This window comes from Mauremys mutica, chromosome 2, assembly GCF_020497125.1.
Source record: "Mauremys mutica isolate MM-2020 ecotype Southern chromosome 2, ASM2049712v1, whole genome shotgun sequence".
NCBI lineage: Eukaryota > Metazoa > Chordata > Testudines > Geoemydidae > Mauremys > Mauremys mutica.
This window is the reverse complement of record NC_059073.1, coordinates 44,877,463-44,893,823: the sequence shown is the minus strand read 5'-3', so window position 1 is coordinate 44,893,823 and position 16,361 is coordinate 44,877,463. Positions and strand designations below refer to the sequence as shown.

Genomic DNA, 16,361 nt, shown 5'->3' with positions numbered 1-16,361 from the left:
CACAGGCCATCACAGGACTTTATTAGAACCAATTTTATGGATAGGGGAGTAATGTTGGCCAGAACAGAATTATTTCTTGCTTATATCACCTTCAGAGTCTAGGATTTTCACCTGCTCAGACAATTCTGAGACCCCCAGTGAAACAACTGTTTAATTCAAACACCATATCACTCCTTGAAGATACATTCTATATACCAATAGCGATATTAACAAATCTTAGTAGATGCAGTTTATACCAGCAAGAGTGCTTTTACCAGTATAAAAAAAAAAGTTTTGTTTTTTAAAAACCAGGTTTAAAGAAACATCAATTTGAAATCTAGCTTATTGCAGCAGTTCAGTAGTTTCAGGTCCTACACCTGTCCCTGTGACCACCTGCCAATTTCTGTGGTATTGGAGGAGGTGGGGGGGAAAATGGTTCTGTCCCCTACTGCTGTGTAGAAGGCCCAGAGAGGAAACTGATGGACTCTTGGATTATGCAGGGGAAACAGAGAAACTGACTACACATAGAAGGCTAAAAGATGCATAAAGTTAAAGAAAATTTCTCTGATCTCAGTTGTTACTTGTAACAATAACAGGTTAACAGTTATCTTTTATGTTGATAATTTCCCTTCAAGAAGCAGTTCAGATATTCCAACCCTAAAAACACCATGCATATAGCCACTTACCTCAAGTTTGGAGGCAATGAATAATGAGGTAATCCCTATTAGCTGAAGCATATTTTTATTGATATTCTTTTGTGTCAACATGAATCTATCAAAAAAATCTTGAGCTAGGTAGAAGGTTTCTCTGTGAAGCATATATACTTCACATACCTATGACAGGACAAAAAACAAAAACAAAACTTAGTTCAGTTTTCTGTTCTATAGCTTGATGTATTTATAATTAGGAAAATGCATTAGTAAATCTGTTTTAACGGTAAAAAACACAATTTTGTCCTTAATGTGAACAAAAATAGTCATGTTTCCAAATGTGTTAGTTTGTTGTGGTTTGCTTTGGAGAAGGGCGGGGGAGGAAATCTGTCCAACACCCAGGGTTAAGCACAACCTGCTAGCAAGTTTTCAAAATATGATACACAAGTCTTAGTTTTAATGACTTAGTCTTAGTTCATCTAAAACAAGATGAAACTATAAACTGATGTTAGTTGTATGCCTGTTTTGCTTTAAAACAAACTGTAAAAAAGGGGAAACTTTTTTAATCCCACCAAAACTCAAGCTTATTTAGGATTCTGCATTTCTCCTCTTAACTTTAGGCAGATTTTAAGTAACTCATTGCCCCCTTAAGATTAAATTTTACAGAAGCCTGATTTAAAAAAAAAAAAAATTTACCAAAATTTCTTTGCAAACAACTTCAAACCACCTGAAACCATAATTCAAGAGGTATGAACTCTTCCACCTACAAATTAATTTCAACTGAGTGCAAAGTCAGTACTTAATTTAAATATCGTCACTAGCTGTTTCATAGTAGAAGAAGGGGCTAAAAACCTGAAATGGTCTGGTTTGTGGGTTTCCCATTTTTATGTTGGGGAAAAAAAAATTACCAGTTGGATCAAATACTGTTTAGTCTATCTAGACTAGGGTAAAGAGTGTGTTATTAGCTAGCTAATATCTAACATCATACCTTTAAATGCTATGCTAGATAAGGCCTTAAACAAAAAAGTAGGGGACAAATCCATCCTGAAGCAAGTGAATGGAATTCCTATAGCATTATCTGTGTCAAATTCAGTAGTGACACTCAGTCTGGTGTTAAGTTACATATCAGGAGGGAAGTGACAAAAAGCTGTGTCTACACTGTGCAGCTTACAGTGGCACAGCTGTGCCTCTAAGCCATGTCACTATAAGGCACACAGTGTAGCCACTCTTTGTTGGCAGAAGAGAGCTCTACTGCCGACAAAATAAAACCCCCCCCCCAATGAGGGGTGGTAGCTTTGTCAGCAGGAGAGGATCTCCCACCAACAGCGCTGTCCACATCTCCAGAAGACAACAGTGAACCAAATTCAGAGGTGGTGAATACACTAATATGTTGGGAGTAAGTGGTGAGATCATGTGATTTGCATCACTGTGATGAGAGTCAGGCTGTACATTTTCCCCCTAAAATTTACTAGTTCCATTGGTGATAGCAACAGTTGGAGTTATAATGTAAATAAGGCATTGGTGGCCACATTTGATGTGGAGCACATTTGAGGTCATGAAATGTACCATGTTTCACAATCTCACACAGATCCGCCAGCAGAGCAGGGACAAGAATTTTGTACTACTGGCAACAGTTAGACATCCCTAAAACAAGAGGTATTATAATACAAGAGCTATGCTCTCCAACCATTTCCAAAATAAATCCAGTCTCAAATAGTTTTGAATGTGGTTTAGCTGCCAATGTGGAGAACAGTTCAAAACAGTTTGACGCTATCAAGGAAGCCATTGCCTCTTTAGGGCACTGCACAAGCAAACTGGTGAAATCTTTTGAGCAAAATTTGACCCACCCCCATTTATGCACGAATCTGTTTTAAAGAGGAGTGGTGTTTGAAATACTTAATATAAACATCAGGAGAAACAGCTACAAACTCTGATCTTTCCTGTACAATACACAGGGCCTTAGCCATGTCCCCAAAACTACTCAGCTATTAATCACATCCCCCAAAGCTTGGGACTGTCTAAGGTCCCATATATAATCCTGCTATAACCATTTCAGTTTACAATCATGCTGAAGTATGATCCTCCTCAACTAGAGATGGGCAGATAATGGCAGCTGAATTGAATTTTTTTTTTTTTGGAGTGGGGGGAAGGAGAGGATTTGGTTCAGCCAGAACAATCAAATTTCTGGCAAATAGAAAAAAAGTCTATTTAGGTTCTCTTCTGGAACTGAAATTTGAACCTGTTATCCCACATCCCAGATGAGTGCCTTAACCACTAGGCTAAAGGTCATAGAGGGGAGCACCAGCACCACCTTATGCTGGCCATTTTGTGAACAGTCAAAACTATTCAAGTTTATAGAACTGCATTTTTCATCAAAAAAAGCTTATTTAAGACAAACTCATCCCATTCTACCCACAATATTGATGTGTTAAAAGGACCAAAAAATAAAGGAATATTACTCCCTGCTCTATTTTAAGAGGTCAGCATTGTCAACTTTTGTGTTTTAAAATGTGTTCGTCATTAAATGTCTACACGATCACAGATATTAGCACTTTACATAAACTCTTTGCCTTTACACCAATTTATTTTACAGCCATAGCACAATATAAAGTAACTCAAAACATACCTCCAAGAGCCAGTCCAGGAGTATTGATCTCATGTGTGGTTGCAAGTTAGAATGTAGCGATGTAAAATGTTTGCAGTGAGCATATTTGTTCTCCTTCTTCAGAATATTGAGCCAGACATCTTTGGAATTTCCCCAGCTATGGAATAAAGTCATGTGAAGTTTTGAGATCTCTTTACAAAAAGAGATATAAAATGTTTATCTTAGTGTGTTATATTGTAAGTTAATTTTTCCAATATTCATTCAGAGGGGTAGCTGTGTTAGTCTGGATCTGTAAAAAGTGACAAGGAGTCCTGTGGCACCTTATAGACTAACAGAAGTATAGGAGCATAAGCTTTCGTGGGTGAAAGCTTATGCTCCAATATTTCTATTAGTCTATAAGGTGCCACAGGACTCCTTGTCACTTTTTTCAATATTCATCTGTTTATATGCAATCAGAAAAAAATATTTTTAAGTTAGACAACTACAGGCATACTTTGTTCTGAAATCCCAAGATATATCTGAATAACCCAATGGTCAAGTACACACACCCACACACGCAGGTTATCACTTGGAGCACAATTGCTTATTTCGCCTCTCCATGTGGTCATACAGTTCAGATTTGATCAATTTGAAACCTGGGCTTCCTAAGCAGTCAGATAAAAGACGACTTAAGACACCCCAAAAATAAATCTTCAACCTGATTTAGTGCTACAAGCCAGTCCAAACTACTGGTGTTTAGAATTCATTCTTCTCTCCCTTCCTGCTTCCTACATCATTTTCCCAGGGACTGGAAACATACTGTGATGAGCATAACTTAACAAAAAATAGACAGTTTTAACAATGAAGTAGTTCATTTACTCACACTGAAGGTTTGAAAAATCCACTAGGGCAGTGGTCCCCAATTTTTTTTTTTTCTCTTTGCCCCCCCCCCCCTTACCTCTGTCCACATCCTGCCAAGTCATGGACAGAGGCCAGCCATGGACCGTGGTGCGCATAGGGCCAGGAACAGAGCTGAGTGGTGCTCCTTCCTTGCCCCCAGCCATGCCCCTCCACATTCCTCTGTGCCCCCCTAGGGGGCATGCCCCACAGTTTGGGGACCTCTGCACTAGACAGTAGAAAGCTTTCACTGGAGTAAGTGGCTGCTTATACCTTCATTTTTGTATCATTTTAACTTTGCATTATTATGGAGTGTTTTGGGTTTGGGTTTTTTTTTAAACTACACATCTCACCACGTAGTCACTAATGGGTGGTCTACCCTGAAAAAGTTATATTGGCAACCACACCCCCTGACAGACAGTTAAGCTGACCTAATCTCTGGTGTAGACAGTAGGTCAAGAATTTTTCCATCGACCTACCTAGTGCCTCTCACAAAGGTGGATTACTACAGTGATAGGAGAAACCCTCCTATTGCTGTAGTAAGTGTCTACACTGAAGCATTAACATAGCCTAAGAAAGTGCTCCAAAACATGAATCCCATGTTAATTGATGTATTGTTGTTTTCATCAGTCCTCACTCATACTATCAGTTTCAGTGTCTGCTGCTGCTCCTACTTCTTGCTAAGCAGCAACAGAATCAGATTAACAGGATGGGTCAGTTTCACTGCTACCCACAGGATTCTGAATAGTATCAAGCAAAAGGCCATGTCAATTTTACTCAACTGCTCGTGAAAGATATGAGAAGATGCAGAATTATTTGCCAGATTTATTCAAGGGAATGGGATCCCAAAAATGGGGTTAAAGTGTCAGAGACCCCTTTCCATCATCTTCTTACAACAGCTAGGCAACTCTGGAAAGGTCAGAAGAGAAAAATGATTTTCCTGTACTGCAGCTGAAGGGGGTTTATCAGATACTTATTAGATAGACATATGAAACATGGAGTCCACAGGGAAGAGTCTATGAACAGAACTCTGGAAGAAATCTTAGCACCGTCTCCAGAAACTGCAGGGGGAGCATAAAAGAGGTCAGCTTCTCTCCAGGGCATTGCCCCAGGGTTCACAGAGATCATCCACCCATCCTCATCTTTCATATCTACTGTGGGCTATTAGGCATCTGCTAAATTTTCCAAGTCCTACTCACCTCATCGTTCTGTTCTTTAGAGAGTGAAATAACTAATAAAATGGAACCTATTCACTCACCTCAGTGGAGTAGTAACTCAAACACCATGATAATTTATGTAACAACTATTTCATAGCTGGGCCATTTTAGCAGAAGTATCCAGCTAATATGCTTCCCCAATCTGGGTGAATTCCTTAGACATTAGAGACTGAAGAAGGTTTCTTCAATCAGGTAACCTAGTTCTAGTCCATCCACATGGGAAGTGCAGGATTGCTCCATACAATATATTCTCTACATTTTTCTAGACTTTATACACTGGGCTTCCACCATTTCTCTAGCAGATCTACTCCACACTATAATTCGTTTCCATGCTTAGGAGACCCTTCCTCTTCACCAGCGTCTCTGAATATGATGCCTCCACAATGCTTCCCACAGGCTGGAAAAACCAGGGCTATGCCAGGCCTTTTATCAGCATAGCACTGTGCCAGCCACCAAGGCACTAGAATGAGTAACACACTGTCTCATGGTCAAAACATTAGACATACTTTAGAGTCCCTAAAGAAAACGTAGGCTAAGAATGCTTTGGCCTCTACGTTTTCCAAATGTCTGGTTCCAAATAGCCATGAATACAGTACATTTTAAACGTCCCCCCCCCCCACACACACACACCCCTAAACCAAACACCGTAATATTTGCTAAACCAAACACCATAATATTTGCAAATGACTGAATTTTACATTGGTATTTGATATTAAGCTATAAAGAATGGCTCCAATTAGAAGAGTTAATGTAACCCTCTTTGCGTGTGTGCTCCCACTCCAAACCAAAAAAAAAAAACCACAACACACTGGAATTTTTTGGGTGGTCAGGTGAAGGAGCCAGGGGAGGGGAATCATAGTGGATGGGATGAAGATTTCATTTGTCTCTGGTTATGAACCCATTATTGGACACAGTTAAATTAATATAGTGTAGAATTTGTTGTACAATAATTTGGAATAATATGTAGATAACTTACCTAAGTTCAGGCAAAGGTGATGGATTTATGAAGAGGTTTCTGAACCTGTATTTCTTGAATCTGGAAAAGTCAGTAGCTGCCATTTCCTTGTGTGGTGTTTCAATAATTATGCAGGGGGAGATGCCTCCTGATATTGTGGGTGGCCAACAACTCTACAGTGTAAACAAAAATAAAAAAAAGTTTTAAGTGCTGACTTCACCGGCCAAGTTTGCTTTTGAGATATATACTAAAGTAGTAACAGAATAAAATAAAATCAAGAAATTATTGAATAACTTCTATTGTGTACATGTAACCTATCTAGCTTCAGCATCCTTAAAAATGCTGTAAGTAATTTCAAAAAAACTTCAGAATGAAGAGCCTGTTTATTCAAGTGTTCCAGGATATACATACAGGTATTGAAAGATTAGAAAACAAAAGAATGACTTCCTAGTCAAGGTGGACCAACTACATGCACATAATTCTGATAAATCAAAGGAACCTGGCTTTTGGGAGGCAAATCACAAGTTATTTACCAACGAAGGTGTAACTAATCCATTACTTGAACCATCGATTCATTTATTTGTGGAACTACGATGTTCTCTTGAGTACCTAAAATGTCATGGGAAACACGGCAGCCAATTCCACTATCTACTTTTCATCTGGGGAAGATAAGGAGGAAAGGACAGACATGAACTATCTACAGCACCTCAGTGGAAACACAGCTACATATTACCTTCAATTCACTATTCAAGAGGCAAACCACCCACACAGTTCCAGGGCTAGATACCAACCTGTCAAGCAGCAACAGCCTTTCAGCCTGGCGAGAACCAAAAATGGTACACAATGGAGACCCAAAACAAGGGACATATAAAATTATTCATGCATAAAACCTTAAAGTGATATTTGTACAACAGGAATGACTCCCATGCCTCTGTTTCATGATTGTTTAATTAAAAACATAACTGCCACAGTGGGACAGACCAATGGTCCATCTAGCCCAGTATTCCATCTTCAGATGGTGGCCAGTGGCAGATGCTTCAAAGTGAATGAACAGAACAGGGCAATTATCAAGTAATCTATCCCATCATTCTGTCCCAGCTTCTGGAAGTCAGAGGCTCAGCAACATCCAATGCATGGGGTTGTGTCCCTGACCATCTTGGCTAATTGCCACTGATGGATCTAATTTTTTTTTAAATCCAATTATACTATTGGCCTTCACAACATCCCCTAGCAATGAGTTCCACAGGTTGACTGTGCATTGTGTGAAGTACTTCCTTATGTTTGTTTTGAACCTGCTGCCTATTAAGTTCATCAGGTGACCCTCGATTCTTATATTATGCGAAGGCATAAACGCTGTTATTGATAAGTTTCAACCAACCAATGAAAGTGAAGTGACATCAAATTTGTATGGAATATAGGCAACAGATTAAAGTGAGCAAAATCCCTTAAAAAAAAGGAAGGTGTGGCCAGTTTGTCAGCAAGTGCTTTCTAATGGGATGAGATTGGCCGTAGCCCACTAGGCTGCTCCAAAGAAGGAAGGAAGGACAGAGCTGTTCCAGGACATGTTTATTTTGCAGAATACTGCATATGAAAAATGCATGCATCCCATACATAGAAACCTATTTAGTGAGATGGGACTCTCTGATTGCAACTAGTTAATAAAGTAACTTTTACACCTATATAGCACCTTCCATCTCCAGCTCTCAGAACACTTCACAATCAACATGTTTAGCTTCAGATCATTCCTTTGATATAGTAGTATTCCCATTCTTTTAAAACCAGAAGACATTGACTTTCCCCAAAGTCATAGTCAGGTCTTGTCTACAATAGTTAAAGTGCTATTTTAATCTGCTTTAGTTAAACCAAAATAAGAGGGCTTTCACTGGTTTAAGAGTGCCTTATCTCAGGTCATTTTAAACTAATTCCTAAGAGACTTGAGGAAAAACAAAATAAACCTGGTTTAAACTGAAATAAGAGTACCCACATAGCCTTTTCACCCATTCAACTAAATAGGTTTAATTTAAGATGTGGTTTTAAACTAGTGTAACATTCTTGTTAGACAAGCCCTGGAATGAATCCCATCATCCACACCATACCTCATTCAAGAATAACTTTCCACATATAGATAAGCCTTCGGCCTGTGGCAGAGGTGGGCATACAACCCAGAAGTCCTGTGCCTGAACAATGATACTCTACTTCAGTAAAGCAGTAGCTTCCCGTCACTAATCAAACTTACATCTTCCAGTGGCAAAATGTATATATAAAATGGGGGAGGACTCCTCCCCCCCAGTTCCAATCTGTTTTGTATGCATGAATGCATTACCTTAATCTCATACTGATGTCTTTTAATGACTTTTTCATCTTCTCCTTTCTTGATATCCTGTTGAGAAAGACATTAATTGATCAATGCCCTTCAACCATACTATCATATAAAGCAGTGTGCAGAGTAAACCACCACTATCTTACACCACTTCCTAATCATGTGTTCTACTGAGAACACCACCACAATTCTTCCCTGTTCCCCCTACAGTGGCAGGTATAGGAAACCAACCTTCCAATCCTGCATATTTCCAGGTAAATTAGTCCCCTGCTCACCTCTGTTGCTCTCCTTTTCTTGGTCTGGAGAGGCTCTGGTGCCTGCAGCTCTTGTGGAGACTCTTCCTGACAGGGGGATGGGAGTGGCGGCAGCAGCTGCTGCTTGGCTTGCAAACGACTACTGGAGAGGAGAAAAACATACAGCATGAAGAGAGCAGCTGTTGTTAAACAGACACAGGTTAGTTTGGTTTATGAAGCTTACAGAAATTACCTGCGTCTTGACATCTTTCTTGGGGTGTAGAATCCCTTCCTGGAATAAGGAAAGAACAAGAACTTAGTCTATAGACACAAGAGGAGAAATATAGGACAAACTATGGAGCCTAACTCAGATTTAACACCAAGGTTTGTGTGCTGCACATTTCAAGCACTGGCTCTTACACCAGTAGGCGTCAGAGCACAAATATTTTACTAATGCAAAGCATGTGTACACATATGTACAAATACACAATGTGCATGTATTTTATATCTACATAATTGCACAATGTAGGTTATACATATGCACAACCAGGTTCACCACTAGGCGTAAATCCATGGTTTCCAAAATACATGTGCCCATGTACACCAGTAGCAAATTTAATTCACTGCATTTGTACAGGGGATCAGGGGGATGTTTCATCTAGGTCAGTGGTTCTCAAACTTTTGTACTGGTGACCACTTTCACATAGCAAGCCTCTGAGTGCGACCCCCCTTAAATATATAAAAAAGCGTTTTTAATTTATAACACCATTATAAATGCTGGAGGCAAAGTGGGGTTTGAGGCAGACGCTGACAGCTCACGACCCCCATGTAATAACCTCATGACCCCCTAAGGGGTCCCAACCCCCAGTTTGAGAACCCCTGATCTAGATGGTGGAGAGGGAATTCAGCATGTGCAAGGAGAGAGAGGGGACACACTAAGCCCTGGCCATCTCTTCTTCCCCACCTTCAGTGTGTTAGTGTAGCATATTGGTCTATTATACATAAATAGACACTCACATTAAGCAAATACCATATATTTTATATGTGCGGCCATATTATTTTTATTATATACACACTCATCTAATGTATACACACAGTGTAATGACATATTTAGAAACACACACAGTAGTTGTGTGTACCCACCCACCCCATGTACAGCCAGGCATCTCTTCCTCGCCTAGCTATTTCTGTCCCCTGCACCCCGGAGCTGCTATGCCTCTCCCCACCCCAGCTCTGAGAGGACACTATCCGGGACCCCAGGGCTCCCTGCCCTCTGTGGCTCTGCGAGCTGCTCCGACTCCGCGCGTTTCTCCGGCCCCTGAAATGCCGGTTCCGCGCCAATTTAGAGAGCGGGGAAGAGCAGGCGGCAGCGGCCTGGGGCTGGGCTCTGGGCGTCCCCCTGGTGCTGCCTGCCCCGCTCCACCCCCGGGACCTGCCGGGGACCCATCCCCCCGCGTGTCACAGGGCAGGGGGTCCACGCGGGCGGGCGGGCACTTTCCTCCCCCTCCCGCGCGGGGCCAGCTCCCTCCAAAAAGGCAGCCCCCTCCCCCTCCCACCCGGGCAGGGTTAACCAGGGAGCCCCCACATGCGCCCCCGCCCTCTATAGGCGGTATAATGGGGCCCGCCCGGGGCCGGATTAGCCGCCCCAGCCGGATTCCCCACCCCCTTCCCTCCCTGCACCGAGCCAGTCTCCCTCCAAAACCTCAGGCACGGGCGCCCCGGCCCCCACTCCAACGGGGTCACCCCGGAGCTGGAGGGGGGCTGCAGCCGACACCCCGTCACCCCGCGGAGGGAGGCCCAGCCCCGGCGTGCCCCGGGCCCCCCATGCCCAGGGGGGCTCGCAGGGGGCGCCCCGGAGCTGGATGGGGGCGCCCGCCGGACACCGTTCCCCAGCCACTCTCCCTCCAAAACAGCGCCCGGGCAGACATCCCGCCGCGCCGCCCGCCTGGGCCCCGCCACCGCGCGGGGCCCAATCCCCACCGATCGGCCGGAGCGGGCTCTCCAGAGCCGGGCGCCGCCGCCCCCCAGGGCCCCCCGCCGCCCCCCCCCCAGCCCGCAGGAGGGGGTGCAACAGGCACCTCAGCGCCGCGCCCGCCCCGCCGCGCCCGGCCCTGCCCCAGGCTCAGGGACACCCCCTCAGGCATTGCCCGCCAGCCCGACCCCCAGACCCTTCACCCGGGCGCACCTCACCCGCTGCCGCCCGGCTCAGCGCTGCTCAGCTGGCGCCGGCGCCAAGCCCCTATATACTGCCGCCCGGGCCCTCCCCTGCGCATGCGCGTGTCCCGGCTCATCACCCCCCCGTCATCGTCCCTCCCTGCAACACCCAGGCCCTACTCACCCCCCCACACGTGCACAGACCCCCTCCTCCTCATGCAGCACAGGGCACCCCCAGGCTGCTGCACTCTCCAGCAGTCCCCCACCCTCCCTCTCCGTCCTATGCACCCCGTGAGCCCCACTGCACAGCCTTCCCTGCCCCCATGTGCTCTGCCCCCAGCACAGCCAGGGCACCCACTGCACAGCCTTCCCTGCCCCCAGCACAGCCAGGGCACCCCCAGCACAGCCAGGGCACCCCCAGCACAGCCTTCCCTGCCCCCGTGTGCTCTGCCCCCAGCACAGCCAGGGCACCCCCAGCACAGCCAGGGTACCCACTGCACAGCCTTCCCTGCCCCCATGTGCTCTGCCCCCAGCACAGCCAGGGCACCCACTGCACAGCCTTCCCTGCCCCCATGTGCTCTGCCCCCAGCACAGCCAGGGCACCCACTGCACAGCCAGGGTACCCACTGCACAGCCTTCCCTGCTCCTATGTGCTCTGCCCGCAATACAGCACCGGCTAGCCAGCCTTCCCTGCCCCCAACACAGCCAGGGCCCCACCTAGACAGCCTTCCCCGCCCCCCGCACGGCCCAGGGCACCCCAACTTGCTGCTTCCAGGGGAAGGGCAGGGCAGGGCAGCCTCACTCCTGCAGGGATATGCAGCCTCATCTCAGGTTTCCTATGTCCCCACACAGGCCCCGACTTACATACAACTCTGCTATGCCCCAGTCCAGCACAGGACACGCCAGGCCGCTGCAGCTCCCAGCGGGAGGCAGCCTCACGCCCAGCTCCCCCCACACACACCCCGAACTCCTTACACCGCTCCCCGTCGCCTCCGGCCCAGCCCGTACAGTGCGCCCGGGATTCCTGCTCTGGGGGTGCGGCGGGACACAGCCCAGCTGTCACCACCCGCCCCCATCCCCCTAGAGCCTGCACACGCCGCCGCCCGGCGCGGGTTGGCGTGGAGCTCCACCCCCGGGCGGAGCCAGGGGCAGCCTCGAGCCAATGGGGAGGGAGAAAGAGCCGACAACGTGGACCTGGCTGCAAAATGTAAACACAGAGCTGTGCGCGGCGTGGCTCCCATAGCAGTGAATTTAAAATCCGGCAGTGCGACTGTGTAGCTACACATAAAAATAGCATGGCACGAAGCTGGCGTTCTCTCTGTGTCAGCATTGCAGATATTTGAGTTTAAATAAGACACTTCTTCCTTACAGCCTCACTGATGAATAAATTCTTCATATTTAGCACTTGCCCTGATAGTTTGTATAGTGCTTTGAACTAGTTCCCATAATACTCCTGCAGGAAAAGTATGATCTCTGTAAATGGGGAAACTGAGGCTGAGTTGCTCAGATCCGCACAGCAAATCAGTAGAACTGCCATTACAATACAGGATTTCCTTTGGGTGGTGTTAACGTAAGCCTATACCAAAAACCTACCGACCGCTATACCTACCTTCATGCCTCCAGATTCCATCCCGGCAGGGCCGGCGCTTCCATTTAGGTGACCTAGGCAGTTGCCTAGGGCGCCAGGATTTGGGGGGAGCAGAATTTTGCCAGGAGGGCGGCAGGCGGCTCCGGTGGACCTGCCGCAGGCGTGCTTGCAGAGGGTCCGCTGGTCCCGCGGCTCCGGTGGAGCCCCAGGACCAGTGGACCCTCTGCAAGCATGCCTGCGGCAGGTCCACCGGAGCCCCGGGACCAGCGGCGAAATGGGTAGAGCCGGCCCTGCGCCCAGGGCCGCCCAGAGGATTCCGGGGGCCCGGGGTCTTCGGCAGCGGGGGGCCCTTCCGTTCCGGGACCCGCCGCCGAAGTGCCCCGAAGACCCGCGGCGGGAGCCCCCCGCCACCGAATTACCGCCGAAGCGGGACCCACCGCTGAAGTGCAGCCCGGTCTTCGGCGGCGGCGGGGGGGGGGTCCCCGCCGCGGGTCTTCGGGGCACTTCGGTGACGGGTCCCGGAACGGAAGGGCCCCCCGCCGCCGAAGACCGGGCTGCGCTTCGGCGGCGGGTCCTGCTTCCCCCCCGCCCCGGCCCCAGCCTCTTACCCCCGGCTCCCTCCTCACCCGGAGCCTCAGCGCCTCGCCGGAACAGCCGCAGCGTGCGGCCGGCGGGGCCTGAGCTCTGTCCCGCTCAGAGCCGCGTGGTGAGGGGGCGGGGCTGGGAGCTCCACGCCGAGTGGAGGGAGCTCCCAGCCCCGCCCCCTCACCACGCGGCTCTGAGCGGGGCGGGGCTCAGGGGCTCCGCCGGAGACACGGCGCTTGATGCGCTGAGGCTCCAGGAGAGGGGCGGAGGTGGGAGCCTCCGCTGTTCTCTTGGGGGCCCCTGCGGAGCCCGGGGCAAATTGCCCCCTTTGCCCCCACCTCTGGGCGGCCCTGCCTGTGCCTAGGGCGCCAAAAACCCTGGCGCTGCTCCTGCATCCCAGGCACACCACATGATCCATTGTCTACAGCCAAGCACTGAAGTACAACCGCATCTGCTCCAACCCCTCAGACAGAGACCAACACCTATAAAATCTCCACCAAGCATTCTCAAAACTACAATACCCACACGAGGAAATAAGAAAACAGATCCAGATGTGTACCCAGAAACCTCCTACTGCAAGACAAACCCAAGAAAGAAACAAACAGAACTGCACTGGCCATCACATACAGTCCCCAGCTAAAACCCCTCCAACGCATCATCAAGGATCTACAACCCATCCTGGACAATGATCCCTCACTTTCACAGGTCTTGGGTGGCAGACCAGTTCTTGCCCACAGACAATCTGCCAACCTGAAGCATATTCTCACCAGTAACTGCACACTGCACCATAGTAACTCTAACTCAGGAACCAATCCATGCAACAAACCTCGATGCCAACTCTGCCCACATATCTACACCAGCGACACCATCACAGGACCTAACCAGATCAGCCACACCATCACCGGTTCATTCACCTGCACGTCCACCAATGTAATATATGCCATCATATGCCAGCAATGCCCTTCTGCTATGTACATCGGCCAAACTGGACAGTCCCTACGGAAAAGGATAAATGGACACAAATCAGATATTAGTAATGGCAATATACAAAAACCTGTAGGAGAACACTTCAATCTCCCCGGACACGCAATAGCAGATTTAAAGGTAGCCATCCTGCAGCAAAAAAACTTCAGGACCAGACTTCCAAGAGAAACTGCTGAGCTTCAGTTCATCTGCAAATTTGACACCATCAGCTCAGGATTAAACAAAGACTGTGAATGGCTAGCCAACTACAAGAGCAGTTCGTCCTCCTTTGGTTTTCACACCTCAACTGCTAGAAGAGGGCCTCATCCTCCCTGATTGAACTAACCTCATTATCTCTAGCCTGCTTCTTGCTTGCATATATATACACCTGCCTCTGGAAATTTCCACTACTTGCATCCGACAAAGTGGGTATTCACCCACAAAAGCTCATGCTCCAATATGTCTGTTAGTTTATAAGGTTCCACAGGACTCTTTGCTGCTTTTTGAGTTCAGAGTATCTCTTGAATATAACAGACTTTTCCAAGTCACACAGTAGGAATGGTGAGCATTTAAAATGTAAAAGTTCCCAAATGTTTCACAAAACATTAACGTGTTTTTAAAAGAGCTCTCAGGTCTAAATTCCACAGAGATTTTGGAGAGATAATGTAAGTTATAAGAACAAAGCTTGAATGGTTATAGTTTCTGCAACCAGAACTCCCAAAAATGAAAAAATATTCAACTTTATACACAGTTTAAGAGGACATTAATTTTTAAGATTCTACCCTAGTATTTTTCTTGTTCTCCTCTCTTCCACCTTCTGTGTCTCAGGCCTTGTCTAAACGCAAACTTTCAACATTTTAAAATCCATTTTAAAATAGATTTACTTAAACCAATGCAAACAGCTGGTTTATATCAATTTACCTTAATTCAGTATAAACCATCAATAAGCCTATTAAAGCGTGTTGCACAGGGGGCATACTGGTTTCAATAAATAATTTTAAAAAACAACTTTGGTTAAAATGGTGCAAGCTGTGTGTGTAGACAAGGCCTCAGGCACTCCCTTCCTATGTATTGTTGTCTCCTCCCCCATCACATCTCTAAACACTTATGTTCCTCCTCCTTCCATTCTCTCTCACCCCCTTTTAATATCATAACAAAATTACACACAAATTTTCTGATATCCTAAAGGGATGACAAGAAGTACAAATATATGCACTTTTTCTTCCTTTTTATTGCTTTGTCATTTCAAAGCGCAATAAAAAGCAATATATATTATATCAAAGGTTGAGATGTTATAATAGTTTCATTGGCAAACAGACTATTTCAACATGTAGTAAGCTCTTTGGGGCAGGGACTGTCTTTTAATTCTGTGTGCACAATGTCTCATACAATAGAGCCTACATTTCTGTCCATTGCCACAATACAATAAACAATGTCTTACAGTAGTAGGTGATAGATACCCACGGCCAATGTTTTTCACAATTCTACAAAACTGCCACAGAATCTAAGCTTTCATTTTTGACAAGTTACATTGCTAGTCCTTCTGATTAAGAAGAAAGCCTCCAAATGTAAATCAAAGAAAAAACAATGTGGTGTTTACTGTTCACATCTGTAAGTAGCCTACAAGTAATCCAGGTGAGATGTGAACTCCCACTATTCATTCTAAAGGAGTAAATTTTGAAAACTAGAAGTGAGACTATCAAATGCCATTATTAACTATTTCACTACTGATCATTTTAAAATAAGCATTCAGTCCATGTGCTTACTACGGGTAGGCACAGACAGATATTGACCTCATTTAGGCAAGGATTGTATAACATTAGCACATGTTAACATGCCAATAATACATTTTAACAGTCTATGGTAGACAAAGCACACTGCCTTTAACACATTAGCTTTAGTTCAGCCAGGCTTCACACATGAAAGGCAATGTGGCAATAAGTCAAACCAAAGAGCCATATTTCTTTGATTCTCAATAGTATCACCTTTCTTCTTTATCTAGATAGATACATTTGGATCCCTTGATCTTTACTCATGATGGAAACACTCAGTAGTCCTAACCTAGAGGAAAACCAGTTTCTTTTGTTTCAAGTCTCAATTACAGTGGAAGAAGATGGCTCTATCAGACAGTCTTACCCTTGTCTCTATGTGACTGAAAGTCTGGTCTTTTGCCTTCAATACTAATAAAGTTAATGTCTCCCCCAACCACACCCACATCCTTGTTCTTCTCCGTTAC

General features: G+C 46.1%; 1 protein-coding gene across 7 annotated transcripts in view; it reads right to left on the bottom strand.

Moving 5' to 3' along the window:
- The window catches only part of CCNE2 (cyclin E2), a 30,195-nt gene extending 13,834 nt beyond the window's left edge, over window positions 1–16,361 (bottom strand). Inside the window, exons 1-7 of one of the 7 annotated variants that reach the window (XM_045003100.1) lie at window positions 16,262–16,361; window positions 9,089–9,127; window positions 8,878–8,998; window positions 8,606–8,662; window positions 6,304–6,455; window positions 3,256–3,391; window positions 666–812 (exon numbers count right to left, since the gene is read on the bottom strand). In XM_045003100.1, the coding sequence (XP_044859035.1) occupies window positions 666–812; window positions 3,256–3,391; window positions 6,304–6,455; window positions 8,606–8,662; window positions 8,878–8,998; window positions 9,089–9,102 (627 nt within the window). In that variant the 5' untranslated portion in view covers window positions 9,103–9,127; window positions 16,262–16,361. Of the gene's footprint in view, window positions 1–665; window positions 813–3,255; window positions 3,392–6,303; window positions 6,456–8,605; window positions 8,663–8,877; window positions 8,999–9,088; window positions 9,128–11,020; window positions 11,098–14,907; window positions 14,929–16,110; window positions 16,192–16,261 lie in introns of those variants that run through there. The other 6 variants (XM_045003104.1, XM_045003102.1, XM_045003103.1 and 3 more) reach the window with 6 other exon arrangements.